Source organism: Corythoichthys intestinalis, chromosome 2, assembly GCF_030265065.1.
Source record: "Corythoichthys intestinalis isolate RoL2023-P3 chromosome 2, ASM3026506v1, whole genome shotgun sequence".
NCBI classification, from domain to species: Eukaryota; Metazoa; Chordata; class Actinopteri; order Syngnathiformes; family Syngnathidae; genus Corythoichthys; species Corythoichthys intestinalis.
Window position 1 is genome coordinate 43,181,748 of NC_080396.1, and position 18,529 is coordinate 43,200,276.

At 40.9% G+C, this 18,529-nt stretch overlaps 1 protein-coding gene across 2 annotated transcripts in view; it reads left to right on the forward strand.

The window, feature by feature from the left end:
- prdm16 (PR domain containing 16) overlaps positions 1-18,529 on the forward strand; it is a 193,275-nt gene that overhangs the window by 65,541 nt on the left and 109,205 nt on the right. For both annotated transcript variants that reach the window (XM_057817972.1, XM_057817965.1), the window contains exon 3: positions 12,436-12,483. In XM_057817972.1, coding sequence (XP_057673955.1) covers positions 12,436-12,483 — 48 coding nt within the window. The remainder of the gene's footprint in view (positions 1-12,435; positions 12,484-18,529) is intronic.

Genomic DNA, 18,529 nt, shown 5'->3' on the forward strand with positions numbered 1-18,529 from the left:
TACATATCTGACTGCCAAACTATATGAAGTAAACAATGTTAATGCTGTTGAGGGAAGCGCAATTGAGAATTTCAGATCCAGCATGAATAGTTAGTAAACTGAAGCAATATTTTTCCTAAAATTAGAAGTATTTTACGAATAATCATAGTTTAACAGGTTGGAAGAATTTTCATCTTCTGTTTCAAAACCTTTTTAAAGTGGCCATATACAAATTAACCGACCAATACATGAAGGAACTACAGGAGTAGATCTCTAAACTCAGCTTTTAATAGCTCTTTCCTGTTCTAGACTGACTTAACAGCAAATCTGCTGGTTCCAAACATTTAATGCCATCCGGTATTTAATTGCACCAGAGCATCTTTTGGTCACAACTTTGTGTAATGTGTGAAATTTAAACATTGTTATATGCAGGGGTGCACATAAGTGGTCCGCATGTGCGCATGCGTACTGGAAGTAGACAAACGCGCTGGCCCTCAACGGGTTCCATACGCTTTTGCGTACCGATGGCTGACCACTGTATTTGCGGCGGACACGAGAAAATAACTTCTCAAAATGTCGAAGAGGCAGGCCACACTAAGTAATTACTTCCGTGTTCCCCCACCCCCGTCAAAAGACAGACAGACGACAGAGAAGTCACCGGAGCTACCGAAAAAAAGGACTTTTGCTGAAAAGTGGTTACAAGAGGTATCATGGCTAGAAGCAAATGATGCTCGCACGGAAATGCGGTACAAAATGTGCCGTGAGAATCTCAATGTTGCCGATAAGAGCAGCGCGATTTATGTAGGGTCAAAGAATTTCAGCCATCCAAACTTTGAAAAGCACGAAAAAAACAGAGAGCATGTGGCAATTAAGCAAACTATCGATGTCAAACAGGACCCCACTCGCCCTATGGACAGGTGGCAGAATAAAGGTAATGAACAGCGACATGCACTGACAAACGTGTTTTTGCTCGAATTTTACAAAGCTAAACATGCACGTTATGAGGAGGACATCCCACTTTTAAAAAGGCTTGGAGTTAATGTGGGAGCCGCATAATGCCCTTTGTCTGGAATTGGTGCTTTTTATTTCTTTACATTTCACTTCAAAGTAATGGCAATTATGTTGTGCCAGTTGATGTTAATCCAGAATTAATTGTTAATATAATTAATTGAAGTTAATTGGCTCTAAGTAAAGCTTGTCATAAATTTATCGCATCAGGCGGGTCGGCTCTCAAGCTCAATGAGGACCAAGTCACATCTCCAGGTCCTCCTCTGAGTACCTGGGCAAAAAAATTATGTGCACCCCTGGTTATATGGCACTGTATTAGCAAGTTATAGCCCCATTACTGGTATATCTTGTGATTAGGCTTCAAAGTTTGCGACACAAAGTTTTCATTTCTTCAAAACTACTCATGTAAGCAGGAACATTTACCAATAAGGTCTCATGATGAATGAGTCAATTAGCATTGTTGGCATTCCTTCTACTCATATTTTAAGGCTGAATTATGTAGATCATGACACTTTAATTAATAGACTATGCAGTTGTGTTTAAAGATGGAGAAGGCTACAAAGCGATTAACCTGCGTTCAGTCCCTATGTCTAGTTCTTTGCATTCTGTCAGGAAACTAATATGAACCTGGAGAATACATCTCAGCGCGCAAAGTGTATAATCTAATTTTTCACTTCCACCTAGATTATGCTCCTTTGTCACACTTCTCTTGCTGTTTAGAACATTTAGATTTCCAATTAGCCCCTGCGTACAATGGCTAATTTACAACAGTGAGCAGGCGCCTCGTGTCTCCATCTACTGTTTGTCAGTGCTGAAAAGAGCTTCTTTCATATAGTCACAGATACACAGTCACGCAAGCCCATTAAAAAAGTCTATTAAGCTACAGGGTGAGAACAGATCATATCCAAGGCGGGAAGGAGAAGAAAAGTCCTGACTTTAGAAAGAAAACATAATGAAAGACAACTAAAGGAAAAACACTTGAAAAAATATATGACGGAGGGTTTTATTGAGCGGCAGGACAGGCAACCGCTCAGTAGTGGCCCCGCATTGACTCTACAGCCTGCAAGAGGACAGCCAGCCAACTCATCCACACAACACCCACATTGTCCACTGTGCCAATGAACCAGAGCGGCGTTCCACTCCTCTTGGGAGGTGGGGGGTGCTGGCTTTGCCTGAGACGAACACATTATAGATACATGTTAGCCTTGGCCAGACCTCCTCTACACGCTGTTGAGTTCTCAGCGGAAGAGACACATACTGTAGGAAAGACTGAGAAAGATGAGAAATTAAACACACAGGCAGATGGGATGAGCTTCCCCAAAAGCTTAACAATGCCAAAACAGACGGAAAGATTTGTATAAAGACATAACTGCCATGGCACTCTTTGTGGTTTCTAGGCAAGAGTGAAAAATTAGATGAAATTGCATACTAAGGAAATACTGAGACATGGGAAGATGGGGGTTAAAAAAACAGCACAAGACATTCTGATGATATTCTGAGCCTATTCTTGCACTTGTGAACAAATTCAAATATATAAGAAAGTTTTTGAACCGCTTTTCCTGTTGTGGGCCTTGGGGACTGGAACCTATTCCAATGACTTTGGGTCCATTCTACTCAGGTTGCTAAATAAATGCATACAGAGAGACACAACCATTTGCACTCACTTTCACACCAATGAGAAATTTAATTAATTCATCTTCCATAAAGCTTATCCTCATGAGTGTCGCGGGGGTGCTGGAGCCAATCCGAGCTGTTTGTTGGCAGACACCCTGAATGGTTTGCCAGCCAATCACAAGGCACAAGGAGGTAAAAAAAACTTTTTGCGCACAATCGCATACCTGAAATGTTCATTCAGCCTACCATACATGTTTTTGGGATGCGGGAGGAAACGGCAGTAGCCAGAAAAAACCTGCGCAGGCACAGGGTGAACATGGAAACTCCACACAGAAAGGCCGTAGCCGGATGTTAAACTCTTTATTTCAGAATTGTGAGACAGACATGCCAACCACTCATCTTCTGTGCTGCATATATAGCAATTTAATATCTTGCTGTCTTGTCTTTTATGTATTTTTTTCTCGAGTCTAGACCGAACGTAAGGTTCTATTTACGCAGGCATACTCCAGTATCTTGTAAAAAAGCCTTCTCAACCCAGTGGAGACTTTTATCGAAAAATAATTATGTCTATATAGTTCTGATAATTTTGTATCATCAACTACCAGTAAGAATAATCTCAAATAACATTACTTTCTTTATGCTTTACAAGAACCTTGGCTTGTCTTGGTGGAAACCTCAAGTCCCAGCATTATCATGCTGTGCAATAGTCACTCACATGTGTCCAAGTTTGCCCTTTGGATCCAGATATGGAGTGAGAGATCTCTGTCTGGCCCCCAGAACCCAAACAGTGTTAGAGGCGCTGTCCTTTTTCTGCTGTTAAACATACATAGTTGTCTACATGACACTGTTATTTCAGCTTCTATATCTCCACAGTCCCTAAACAGAGGCAGGCTCACTGACACCACCTTTTCTATTCATGTATCTGCAGCCAGCCTCTCAATCACAGAAGGCCCATCAGCGGCAACAGCCCTTTATCTGGCCCAGAGCAGCCCTGTGATAACACTGTTAACAACACTAATGTGTGGTGTTAGGGAGCCACTGGAGCTGCCACTGTCAGGGTGACTACATCAGGTCAGCAGCTTTTAGCATCTTTTGATGGCGCGCCCTATTGTCTCTTGCCGGTCATTCTTCAGCCTTCAAGTTGTTGATTGGAATTCCACCACCTTCTAGTTTGCAACAGTGTTTACGGAATGGACTGAACGGGCCCTTCTTTCACGGTGTGCCTTCGGGAAAACACTGGTGTTATTTTAGAAATCACACTGTTAAAGATTAATGTGGTCCTGGAGGAGTGTGTCATCGTTCCTTAACGACAGGGCCGAGACTCTGAATAAAGGCAGCACTGTGTTCTGTCCCTTAGGCCAAGGACAGATATGTTTCCTCTCAGCAAGCTCACCACTCAAAACCCCCCTTTGTCCAATAACTTTCTCCCTAAGTCATCTATTGCTACTCTAGTGGCCAAAGTGAGGGAAAAAGAATAATAATTTATTTCCTTTCAGACTGTTTGGGCTTGTCCTCATATTTTTTTTTTTTTTTTTTAAGCAAAACTGACAGAGTTGTGTGTTAGTGTGCAAAGATTAACCATATCTCTATCTCTGAAAATAACGACAAAAAAGGTCAGGAGTGTTCACAAACATTTTCCATTGTGATTGCTCCAGTCAAATGACTAATGGAAAGTCCCAATTCCAAATTGTAACCATACAACTCCCCCCAATAAAGTCATCTGTCATCATCATGCACACGCCAGACAGACAGCTATAAACCAGGGTTCAGAGACCACAACTAAAGCATCCTATTGCTCCTTAAACACCTCTCTTCTTTAATTGGCCAGGAGGATGACAATGTTTGACAAATCCGCTTTCGAGAAAACATTTGAGATTAAATGATAAAAGCGTTGAACATTCGATTCTGCTGGTGACTTTGATGACGATGGGATATCTGTAAAAAGGACTTAAGGAGAAATGTATCCTATTGAAGGCTTTTACTGATAATAAAAAGGGTTTGATAAGACGGGCAACATCAATCTTCATGACAGAGATAGTCTTTCCTTCTCACTAATAGGGTTGTAAATGGCCTTCACTATATATGGCCCAGCTAATAAAGTCATTTGTGATGAGCCCGAAGGTCAACTGAAGAGATATGTTGTGTTCACCTGTTTTCTGTCTTTGATTATTTGCATGCATAATTTTGCTTTTATGTGGTGGATGTTATTGGTTTGAGTTCAATTTTAGGACATGTTGTCTCCATCATTCATTAGATCAAAGTCCAAGTGTTGAATCTCCACTATTCCCAAATATTACCTTGCCATCCTTGAGCGAATCAAAGTTAACAACTCCTGAATTTAACTTTTTTTGATAGAAAAAAAAAATAATCGGACATTGGCCTTTGTATGAGGGAGCTGGGCTGCTACATTATCTCCACTCGCTTATATCTTCTTCCAAGACTTCTTAAGGCCAAACTGTAACTGATGATATTACTTACTATCAAGCAACAGTTGACAAGTAGCCTCTCACCCATTTTTTTTTTCTACTCAGTATCCTCGTAGAACCTTTTCCACATCTTTCAGGCCACTTTCAAAATGCAATGTGCAGCAAATTGAAGCACAGCTAATCAATTTCATTAGCTGTATAAATCATGACAGCTTGACGTTTATTGTGGAGGCGATGGGTTGATCCTGTGGACTTGGAGACAGCTCCCATGGTGATAAATGTAGCTATCTCTTTTGAGCAAGGATAAATGGACATACACAGACAGACCTAAGAAGGGAGAGGCTGATGGGTGTGTTGTGTTAAAAAAAAATGTATATATAAAATAAGAAGTTAAATGGATAGATATCAGTTTTATAAAAGAACACATCAGATTATGTTCTTTCCACTACAGGGTTTCATATTATTGTTAGACATTGTCATTGTAGTTTCCGATCTAGCCATTAACAAATTATGAAAAAATGAGAACATTTCCAAAAACCTTTCTACAAAGAAAATAGTACATGTATACATCCATCCCAATGATATACTTCCATTTGATGAAGCAAGGATAGTGTCATGTCTGTCAAAGGCAGTATTTAGTGTTTCGGTCATGTGAGTGTGTTGTTTGTCACACTTAATGAAACATATGAAGCAGAGTGTGTGTTCAAGTGTTGGCGCAATAAACTAAGCAACTTAAAATCACAGACTAGCAGTCTAACAAATACTGTCTTATGAACACACAGCACTGTTTACCTTTTCCCAGCACACACTATGCCATTCACCTCTGTCCTGCTGATGACCTAACATCTAAGCTCGACGTCTTCCTTGTAAACACCCAGGCCACACTTGTACAGAAAGCAATTGAGAGAATGAAGAAAGGGCAGTGATCTGCAAGTGCGTAAATGGCTACTTAAGAGTAGAGGGGTGGGGAGGCAGAGGCCTTTACTGTTGCAACTGTACTTCGTTTTAATTGTCTAACTTTTGCTATTCTAGACATATTATCTTGAATTTGTTCAACATAAAAAAAAAAAAACTATAGTAGTCCAAAGAGTAACAACAACGGCTTCTCAACTATGTTCCTCGTTGTCTTGATCTTCTCCATCATGATTCTTGATCTATAGTCCTCATCACACTTTTCATCTTTGAAGAGTGCATGCAGCGTGGATTGAGTCCCCAGTGACAGTGAGCGTGAATATTTGTATGCCTCTATATGTACCCTTTGATGGTTAAAAAAAAATGAAATATGTAATATCTATGCATCCATTTAATCTACAAGATGGTAATTTTGATATGAGACTGCAGAACTGAAAACACAATTAATGGAACTACGTAGGGTAAATAGTCACACATGGCTTCACTGGCAGCCGTGGGATGTGAAATGAAGTAGTATGACCTTTGATTCGATCTGAATGCCCCCAAGTCAAGACCCTAAATCTTTCTCCCATAACCCCTGCTTGCTACGAGGCAATATGTGTTATTGGAAGAAAAGGAGATCGTTAGATTCAAGACAATATTATTTTTCATCACCCCCCGCCACGTATTGATAAACTGCAAGCTTTATCAAAATGACAAAGGAGAATGTGATATATCATTATCTGAAGGTTGCGTCAGAGCAGTCTTTGATACTTTGCAGCCAATCCTCTTAGGGCAAAAAGGTAAGTTATTTATTGGTCCTTAACCCTTCGACTGTCACTATGTTTCCTAGCACAAGATTTATCGGCACACGCTTATTCACTTATGATTATTACTGATCATCTGCCCAAATGACTTATCAATAAAGTAGAGGCCAAGCAGATAATTTATCTGTACAGCTCTGTCGATATCAAGTTTGGAGGCAAATACCTTAAAAGGATGAAGGGCTTTGACATTAGGTGATTGATGATCATACAAGGCCTCATTGAAAATATGACCCTTTTAATACATTTGCTCTCTTTCCACTCCTGTCATCTTTCTTGGTTAGTTTGCTTGATCCACAAAGTTTGTTCTTCCATTCATATGAAGAGCATCATGTTTAAGAAAAATGTCTTCAAGCACTTTAACTGTCAGGTGTAGGAACACAAATATTTGACGCATAACAAAGTCTTCATGTCAAAGCAAGATCTGTGAATCATAAAAGTCTTTTGAAATGATGAGAACATGTCCGTCTAGGGTCACTGAAAGCCCTGGCAGCAAATTTCACTCTGGGATTTCTTTATAAATCACACAAAGGCTCATAGGGCCATGCGGGGTCATGGCTCATTCTGTAAATACCAGCCGTTTGTATTAGACAAGTGGCCGTGACTTTCGAGAGTCGCACAATGCTTCGGAGTGTTTGCCTTCCAAATCTAACCTTTGTGCACTAAACTCTATCTCACCACTGTTCCGTCACAAGCCGCACCCTGCATAGCCCCATCAAGATGTTGGGTTGGGCGGCAGTTAGCTTTAGCCCTGTACGATTAGTGCCAAGCTAATCGGAGCCCACCTGTTTCTTTTTGCAGCCGTAACTCTGGTACTATTGCCTTTGCTAATGTTCTGCGTATAATTGTCTCCAATTTAGCTTCACGGAAAAGTGGACATGATGATCATAAATCAAGCAGATTACTTGGGAATCGCGTTCTCTATCAACCAAGACGAACAAAGAGGGGGAGCTGGAGAAAGAATGTTTCCTATCAGCACTCTCCTGTGTTTGCCTTGGCCAGCACACCTCTAGTTCTCCACTTATTAAAGTCGTCATAAATATTTTCTATCTGATGGACGCCCAGCTTCCTGCTATTTAGCAGTAACCATTTTGGCCTTATTTCCTACTCCCCTGCCTCACCACTTAAGTTTTGTGGGCAACCTCATTGTTGAGGCATGTTCTTAAGAGGTCATAGCTCTGGTCTTGTTTTGGGTCAGCTGTCAAGGCCCCTATCTCTGGGAAGTACCAAAATAGTCCAATTTTATACTGTTTCAAAGGAGCATAGCCAGCGAAAGGGCCTGAGACAGACTTTTGTTAAAAAGCAGACTGCATTCATGGTGTATCTTTATTCAAACAGGCACGAACTGATTGTTGCAGGAAAGTGTAAATGTTTTGTTATCTGGAGTTTTCAGATGATAGCAATGGACCTGTGAGAAAACAACGGCAACTTCATAATCCTACTATATTCCCTTTTTGGGGCTGTCGGGTCCTTTTATTGAGTTCAAAAACTTTTCAGTAAAATTGGTTCTTTTTTTAGCTGTTTTAACAAACTGAAGCAATTTCCTTGGCTCATTCAGTGGCATGGCAAAACCGTACCATTTTTAGTTTCCTTTTCATGGGTTGCCGTTGTCACTTGGCACGGTGGTGTTTTATGAATGAAATGAAATAAAAATCTGTGTATGTTTCATTCAATCAATTTTCAAATTCAAATCATTACTTTATTTTCGAGTGTAACCCTGATAATAATTTAAAAGGACAACCTCCTGTCGGCGCGATGTATAAATCGGACCTAATGACAAATTCATGCGTCGAGTCCATACTTTCAAGTTTCATTTTTCAATATAAGCATCAGAAAACTGAACATCAAAATGTGAGCTCAAGCGTCTGGCTATTTTTTGCTCATTTATTTGTATTTTAAAATGTATTGAACGAGTGATTTAAGAGCAACTTTCTATGTTTTTTTATTCTTTTTTAAATATTGTGGTTTACAACAAAAAGCATTCAGAACCATTCGTACTGTATGTAATGTTTTTTAAATTTGTTCCTGTTAACCTTCGCCAGCTGAACTCCCGTGCCCTTAATAATCTATCAAATCAAATCAAATCAATCAGAACCTACCTGACTTTTTCAGCAATGCTTTTGAAAAGATGATATGGTATGATTTGCTACAAGAGATATGACCCTTGTTTCTTTTCCCATCGCTGCATCCTAGTGATCAATAATCTATCCACCAAAATAACGTCCAGTCTGCGTGCCAAGAAGCTGCAAAAGATCCCAATAAATGTGAACAAAACTTTCAATTTGTGGCTTTTTTTGCTGTGGCTGTGTCCGACAGAGCGTTGGTTAAAAAAAAAAACTGAGGTTTGTTTGCTGATGGTTCTTTTTGGAAACTTGTGGTTTATACGACATTTAAAGCCATCTATTGGGCCGTGCTGCTGCATTGCTTCTTATTATTCAGAGTTGAAGAGAATTGTTCTTGGCAACACAGAGGTAACATTTTCCTACAGCACAAACCTCCAGTTGTCCTCTGAGGATGATGATGATGAGCAAGCTCCTCCTCCTTCAGTTGCCATAGCTGTTAACATAGCCGTCGCGTCTATGACTTGTATAAATAGATTATCCTGTTTTAGTCTGTTCTTGCAAGCCTTGATTTTTGGGGGGACTAAAAAACCACCACATGTGCATAACTTCTCCTACACATCAAAAAGAAGAAAAAAAAATCCCCCGGGATAATTCTGCTGGCTTTTCAAATTAATTTAGTTCTGGGAATGAACGTGTGGGATTAATTTCTGTCAAGTGTTTTAAACTGTGACACTTCTCGTGAAAACAAAAGCTCTCAGTCACTTTGCACTTCTCCCTCCATCATGTTCTCTTTTTGTGTGCTTGGTCTTCGTGGCATGTCAATACGAATGATGCTAAAGTGGTGTTGAAAGACTCCTGACACTGTCCAATAACAAAAGCTGTGCCTTGAAACTTTTATAATGGGAGGGAGTCGGTCTCTCTCAAGCCTGGTGTGAAAGCAGTTGGCGCGAATATGGCGAGATACATCAACAAACATTGATGCATACCGCTAATGAGTGGAATGGTTGTGCAGGTGGCTGCAGTTTCATCAAGCCATAACTGGATTTGTTTTTGGTTGAGGTCATATGGGCTAGAGCAAGAGTTACACGCATACACACACTTTCTAATTACCCTCGTTGCAATGTTTTCTCTTCTGCGTGAGACATATTGACATGTCAGCGCTCAGCAGGCTAGATACAGAACAAATGGACAGTTAGTTAGTTCTGTCTATGTAGTGGAAAATCTATCCTTCTCAACATAAGCCAGCCTCTATTTGGACTTGTCTCACTGAGCCAGAGTAAAAGTCACTTTAAAATGACATGTGCAATAAATCAAAGCAGCACTAGTCAGTGGCCAATCACATTTTCCCACTTTAATTAATATATATTTATTTTGAATGGTGGGGTTCTGTTGCTGTTCCTGTCTGTCTGTGTCCGCTTGTTTGCATTTTATATACTATGTGTCAGTTTATATATATATATATATATATATATATATATATATATATATATATATATATATATATATACATGCCACTTGTGTTATGTACTTCCTTAATCTAAGTACATGTAAGGCCGAGACTTGAATGGAACAACACTTCTTTATTCAGTGTGCTTCTCATCATATATGTCACAGAGACATAACAGAGATTCCTTTTTATACTGTAATACCAAACCCACAGGAAGTGCACACTATGGCAACAGCAGTGTGACATAAATATGTCACATCTATATATGTATTGAACAGACAGTTAAATATTGTATGCTATTGTTGAAAGGAAATTGCAATGTGATTGCAGTTTTCTTTTTTTTACCGTTCGTTAAACGTGTTACACACATAAAGACAATCATGCTGTTTTCAGTTCAGATTTCGCCCCTTTCAGACCAAGGGTGTGAAACACCAGACTATTTTAAGTCTCATTAGATTAGATTACCACATAAAATTATCTTTAAAAATCTTTGTTTGTGGGGAAAAGTCAACACCTCGAGTCACCATACCGTGACCTCGATTGGTGAATGCCTGGTAGCATTTCCAGTTGCTGCTTTTGTAAAATGTCTGCCGCTTGCACCTTACAAGGAGGAAGTACCTCTGATCACGCCGCCCCAACCCACACACACACACATCTTGCTCTGTCTTGCAATAATTTACTTTCATTTTCATGATTTCCTTGATATTGAAAATGAAACTTCTTTCGGGATGCTGGTCAACTCGAAATTATTTTAATTCAGAAGTTTTTTTTCCCCATAGGACAGTAATGTAAATAACAATGTTAAAACAAAAAATCTACAATCAATATCTTACATATTCAACTTTGTCAACAAGTGACAGATGCAGAGTGACGAACATTTAAAAAGGAAATTTGTGCATTTAACTCCCAGATGAGTTACCTCAAACTAAATGCAGCTTAGTTACCACTATACAGTATGTTCTTTATTTTTATGTGTGTGATATTTAGGCCATATTGCTCTTATCAACAAAAACAGATCACTGGAAAAGATCTTTACCTTAATTTTCTTTCAGGAAGAGGCTTCCACAGAACGCTTTCACAGATGGTAAAGACAAAATTATGTATAAAGGTTAGTGTTTCGTTGATCGAATTTATTCCCACTGAGCTGTGTTTATGTAACTCCTAAAGTTTCTCAACAGATAGCAAGTAGGGATTTTACCAAACTGTGTTTTTTTTTTTATAGGAGCACAAGCAGTGCTTTCAAGTCAGAGCTTTTCTTTCTCATTAGAAAGAATTAGAGCACCTTTATGAGTAAATTGTGTGATTGACCACATCGAAGTAAGCCATCATCCCGTCATTTGCTGTAAAATTTCAGACAAGGTTGCAGTCAAGTGTATGAAAGAAGTAGCTTGTACAGCAAGAGTTTCGTCACAAGGGTCGACAGCAGATTCAGCAGCAGATACAGTAAATTAAATGCCTCTTGCTAATTCCAGTGTACCGCAAACATTTCCTGTCTCTTCCATGCTAAGTGGCCAAAGAGCATAACAACTGTCAAAAGGGCATATGAAGGCAGAAAAAGGGAGGGGACCTTGTCTGTGTCTGCACTCTAGGATGTTATACTCCCAAATTTCCCCGAAAAGTCACACCATCTAAAAGTATTCTGGAAACTGTTGGTGCCTCCCCTTTGATCATGACTTGCTAATAATGGGCGTCAGTAGGAAGAGGGCACCAAAGGAGATGCTGATTTGGTATTTAACATGAAGTACCTTCTCATTGCAGTAGAGTAGCTTCATCACTTCATCACTCCCTCATTTCCTGTGGCAGACACTGGGGGCATTCTACTACCTATCTGGCCCCAGTAAATATTGCTTGAAGGCTTAATTATACGCACACACATAGAAACAGTCTTAGCTAAATTTCCTGCAACGGTGAAGCGAAGAATTAACGTCAAATCTGTGGGGTATTCATTCATCAAGACTGGTGTGTGCGGCATAATGTTTGCTTGTATGTGTTTTAAGTGACCTCTCAGTCCATTATTATATCCGTCTGGTTACATTTGTTGTACAAAGGGTATGTGCCATGTACTATGAAAACCCTGTGCTCATGTCACAACCCCAGTGACGAATGCTTGCACAGCACAGCTCTTTCTATCCATAAATCATTTAAGTTTGTGTCCTCATAATCATAATTCTTTTTGTTCTCAGATGATGAATGACCACGAAGAGTCCTTGCCTGACAGCTGCGTCAAAAAGGTAGGACCTGTTCGTACGAGTCTTGTCAGCTTAGTGTTGTTTTTCTATCACAAAAGTCAGCTCCGCAATGCGCATAGTGCTGTAAAGGTAAGGAAGTGTGTCTGACTAGAATACAAACTATAATACAAACATTACTACGCCTACGTTTGGATAAATGTTGTCATTCCATAACAGGACCCTGAATGTCATTGTACATCGTACATTCTTCCACAATAATTTTGTAGGACTTGAAAATGAACACTTTTAGCTCCATGTCAACATCCTACACCGGGTTTTGCCAATAATTTCCTACCTGTCACTCATGTAAATTTCATATTTAAATATGCTGTATTCATGACCAATGAGGTGTCACCAAGACTTAAACACAACCCTTCCACAAAGAAAACCTGTGATTTACCTTCACACACAAAATACACCCACAGTGGCACAAGAGAACAATACCATCACATCAGCGAGTCACTGACTATTTTATGAGGTGATAAATTTAGAGAGTGAGAGACTTGGCTGCTTGCCTTAACAGCCAGTGTCACCAGGTCACAACAGGCCAGAGCTGGGGTTCATGTCCACCTAATGGCCCATGAAAGAACAATGGCCCTTACGAAGTGGACACTCTCTTTGACGTCGTAAAGACATGGAGGCATGATGGCAGCTGAAGTCACTGGCAAGCGGCGTCTCGGATTAACATCAAAATGAGGGATGAGCAACAAATTTTCTAAGCATTTTAGCTTTATTATTGATGTTGGTTTTTGTGACATGTACTGCTGCTGCTGCTTCTGTTTTTTTTTTCTATTGACAATATAGGCAAGTAAAGTTTTGGAAGATTTACAATTGGTTTACAATCTATTCTAATTTGCATTAATTTCACAATAGGAGCTCTCTTCTGTGACCTCAGTAAAATTAGACTGTCATGATCATTTATTCAGTCACAGCCAATTAGCTGTCATCATTGCCAGCACTTGCCATGACAGTGAACGAAACTGATTTGTTTGAGCCCTGAAGGTCCGAGCATGACAAGTACAAGCAGACCATGTGAATTTGGCTAGAGAGAGCGTAGATCTCTGCTCAACCCCAATCATTAGTGTCCCAAACGGGTACAGTGAGGCTGGCGATGGCATGAGAGTGAAAAGCTTTCCCCATGAAAAATATACAGTATATTACATTTTTCCAACTTTCCAGGATTCCCACTTCTTTGACATCAGTAACAATCGCTTGTGAAATGTTATCCAATCAAGTCAACCGGTAGTACAAACTTGTATTAATAAATCCATCATTCCATTTTCATTTTCAACACTGCTTATCCATGTCAGGGCGCTGGAGCCCAGTCAGATCCCACGCTGCATGTGGTGAAGTCAGGCGAATGCACAACCACATCAGCAGTGATTTTATTAATACAGATAGTCCCCGGGTTACAAACAAGATTCGTTCCTACGCTGGGGGAGTAACCACGTAAGTCAGAATTAACCCATCAATTGCCTTTAAATACCCCCCACATCTCAAAATAACGATCCAAAATTATTATACGTCATTGTACCGTCCTCGCCAAGACGTTGGAGCTAAGTCCTAGTTCAAAAGCGAGCTAAACTCTGAAATGACGATGACAGGCGTTTACAGTATGTGATTTGCTAACTTTATTTAGCTGCTCATGACACTTGCAGAATGAAACTAAAATAAAAATGAAATCAAATCAGTTTCATCTTCAATAACAGCAATTCAAATTTGCGTATATAACTAGCTGCTGACACAGCAATAACAATCCAGACAAACGATTAGCATGTATCGGTTAGCATCCACACATCACCAAAAACAAACACATACAGCCCCACAAGTGAAACACACAATAAACAGTACAAAAGTGTTATATACAGGTGTTGCCTTTGTGGTTGTTTCAAAAGCAACAATTGTGCGCGCAATATTGCAGGCTTTTCTCTCTCTCTCTCTCTCTGTCTCTCTCTCTCTCTCTCTCTCTCTCTCTCTCTCTCTCTCTCTCTGTCTCTCTCTTGGCTGCGTGACTTCTTCATTGGAACAAACGTGCTGTTCCTCATGTGTGCAAATACGTTGTTCTTTGTGTGTACATGTGCTCTTACTCTCGTGCCATTAGTACTACCTGCTATGCGCTTTTCTGCATGAAGATAAAAGCATGCATCACAAAACAAATGTCAACATTATATTTATTTAAAAAAAAACAAAAAAAAAACGAGACTCTAGCGTTGTAAAGTCGAAATCACATAAGTAACCTGGGGACTGTCTGTATAATAATTTCAATTTAATGTAAGTTGTTTTTGTACACAGCAGGAAGGTATTTCATTCACTGACTGCATTATTTATTATAATCCTGTTGCATTCCCAGAACTTGTTTAATTATTTGACCATAAGCTGTTTAAGATCCTTCCTTCCTTTTCCTACTTTTTAATGCAATGTGGAGAAACTATGTTCCCTTGAACACCAACACAAACACACATGCACATACCTGCCATATTAAATACAGCAACATTGTACAATTACTGGTAAAATGTAAATTACAAAACACGTTCTCTCCTTACAGCTCATTATTCAGAGTGCGAGTTGCGGTGGGCACTCACCGGGTGGCAGCAGGCCACATGCCTGTTATGAATATGAATGAAATTGTGCACGGGCCATTTCTTATGACATGACTCACTCAGCCGCAAGTCACACACACACACAAACGGACGCACGCCCACAAACATGCGCTCGTAAACACTGATTTCTCATTCCACATTTCTATGCTTGATTTAATTATAATGTTAATAAAGTTATAGCGTTGGAATAGCTATTTTTTGTGTGCCTCCAAGCCTTTACAAAAAGTTAGGCAATGGTGCTTTTAAATTAATTATTTAAAAAAACACTTTTAGAGTATTCGCGTGAAATTGAATCATTAAAATATTAAACGCTGTCTCCTCAGCTTCCGTCAATACGTATTGAGTTGTACGAAGGACACACGTGAGAAAATGTGCATCCTCCCATCTGCACGCAGACAGAAAATAAATATATCTACTATCTGAATCCCCTCTCTACTTACCTCATTCATCCCTCGCTCATTCCTCGACACTCTGGCTCATTCTGTATACAGAACGGTGTTGTTCAAGCTATAGATGGCTATCAGAGGGCATTTGGGAAAGTATCAGAGATTGTTTGATTTGGTCTGGCCGTTCAACACAAAACCTGACTATCCATCTGTTTAGCTGTCTAGGCCCAGCTTACAAGTATTCTCCCTTGCACACACAGCCAAGTGTGTGGAAGTTAATAGGGTGTCAGAGTAAGGCTGTTTCTTTTTTAAAGTCCCTGGATTTAAAGGTGATATAAAGATGGGGGCTGGCGATGAAGACAGTCTATGCTTTGTGTGTGTCTCTGTGCTAATCCTCATCTTCAGAAGAGCACCGCTGTCCACCCTGATGTGTGTAAACACTCGCACAGATCAGATGGCAGATAATGACTTCCAGATAGACACCCTCTTTTCAGGCAGCAGAGAAAATCAATGAGCACTGATTGCTTTTTTCCCAAGACGATCATCTCCCCCCGAAGGCTACTATCTTTCTCTCAACTCTTTCCTTGATTTCTCTTGGTGAGCTCTGTTCATTCAGTCCTTAGGTTGACTCAGTTCGTAATGCTTTTCACGGGAGGTTAACCGCTAAAATGAAATATGTCATTAAGATATTCTAGGACTCTGTCACACTTGGCCACTTATTTGTAAGCATGCTTGTTTTCACAAGCCCCTGATGCTCTCCAGACAGTAATTAATGGATTGTCTGACACATATGCTCCCACAGTGAATTATTACTAGTCATTAATGGCCCTTTCTAGATCAGAACCATGTATTAAATTTGTTTTAATGTGTTATGGGTGCTAAATGGGAGCTTGACACGGTTTGAAAGGAACTCTGACCTTAGAGAAGATTTTCCCCGCTCTGTGTTGAAAGACAACCAAATAGGGGTCAGCTGCAGCTGTGGGTCTACATGTGCATATCCCTGCCAATAAATGTTTTTTTTTCTTTGTTCTTCACAGAAAAGATGGAGAATGGACTTCATACATGGGGTTGCTAATTGACCCAAAATGTATGAGGGCCATTTTTTGGACACTGGGAAGCTCATGGGTCACAAAAATGCTCCATGGCTTCAGGCCACAGTTTACCTCCTGCCATCACAACCTCAATCACCCTTTCCTCCCCACAAAATAGGCTCATGATTGATTGATAATTATGATAATTTCTTTGTAATGATTATCTGGATATTATAATCACCGCCACCCTGGTGTGCCAAAGGAGTAAATCATTTTTCATAATGCTGAACATCACATTGCCCTACGGTTATAAGGATATGTTGCCCCGTGTGCATTTATGTGTCTGTGTTTCTTTTGGGTGTGAATGCTCTGGGCTTGCCGCTTGGATCCCTTGGGCCAGAACTGGGTATGAGGACTGTGCAGTGAGGAAAGGATCCAAAAACAGCAACAAATAAGATCTTTTGTTTTTTGAACTTTCAATTTAGTTTTGTAATTATTGTTATTGTTATTATTATTTTATTCATTTCAGGCAGTTGCATTAGTTAGTTAGTTAGTTAGTTAGTTAGTTAGTTAGTTAGTTAGTAGAAAGGCAAGCTTGCGTCTGATTGGTATAATGGAGTCATGTGATTATTATTGCGACGTCTCATTGGTGCAATTTTACACCAGGCATGTCTCTACTCTTGACATCGCTGGCACAAAAAAAAAAAAAAAAAAAAAAAAAATCTAATATGTAGAATAAAGAAGAAAAAATGTAACAACTCATGTGTAGCCCAAAGTAGCGGAGTAAGAGTAGCGTTTTTTCTTCACAAATCTATCCATCCATCCATCATCTACCACTTGCTCCGGGGTCGGGCAGCAGCTTTAACAGGGAAGCCCAGACTTCCCTCTCCCCAGCCACCTGAACCAGCTCCTCCGGCGGGATCCCAAGGCGTTCCCAGGCCAGCCGAGAGACATAGTCTCTCCAGCGTGTCCTGGATCATTCCCGGGGCCTCCTGCTGGTGGGACATGCCCAGAAACCTCTCCGGAGAGGTGTCCAGGAGGAATCCGAACCAGATGCCCGAGCCTCCTAAGCTGTCTCCTCTCAGCGCGGAAGAGTAGACGCTCGATGCCGAGTTCCTCCCAGATGACTGCGCTTCTCACCCTATCTCTAAGGGAGGGCCCGGACACCCTGTGGAGGAAACTCATTTTGTTCGCTTGTGTCCGGGATCTTGTTCTTTCGGTCACGACTCACAGCTCGTGATCATAGGTAAGGGTAGGAACGTAGATCGACTGGTAAATTGAGAGCTTTGCCTTTCGGCTCAGCTCCTTCTTCACCACTACGGACCGGGGCAGAGTCTGTATTATTGCAGACGTTCCACTGATCCGCCTGTCGATCTCCCGCTCCCTCTTATCCTCATCCGTGAACAAGACCCCAAGATACTTAAACTCCTCCACTTGGGGCAGGATCTCATCCCCGACCCGGAGAGGGCACTCAACCCTTTTCCGACTGGGGACCATGGTCTCCGATTTGGAGGTGCTGATCTTCTTCGGCTGCGAACCGCTCCAGTGAGAGTTGGAGGTCATAGCTTAATGAAGCTAACAACACCACATAATCTGCAAAAAGCAGAGATTCAATGCTGAGGTCACCAAACCGGACCCCCTCAACGCTTCGGCTGCACCTTGAAATTCTGTCCATAAAAATTATGAACAGAATCGGTGACAAAGGGCAGCCTCGGCATAGTCCAACCCCCACTGGGAACGAATTCGACTTCCTGCCGGCAATGCGGACCAAACTCTGACGCCGGTCATACAGGGACCCAACAGCCCTTACCAAGGGGCTCGATACCCGGTACTCCCGGAGCAGCCCCCACAGGACTCCACGAGATGGTCGAACGCCTTCTCCAGATCCACAAAACACATGTAGACTGGTTGGGTGGACTCCCATGCACCCTCGAGGACCCTGCCGAGGGTGTAGAGTGGCCCACTGTTCCATGGCCAGGACGAAAACCGCACTGCTCCTCCTGAATCCGAGATTCAACTTCCTGACGGACCC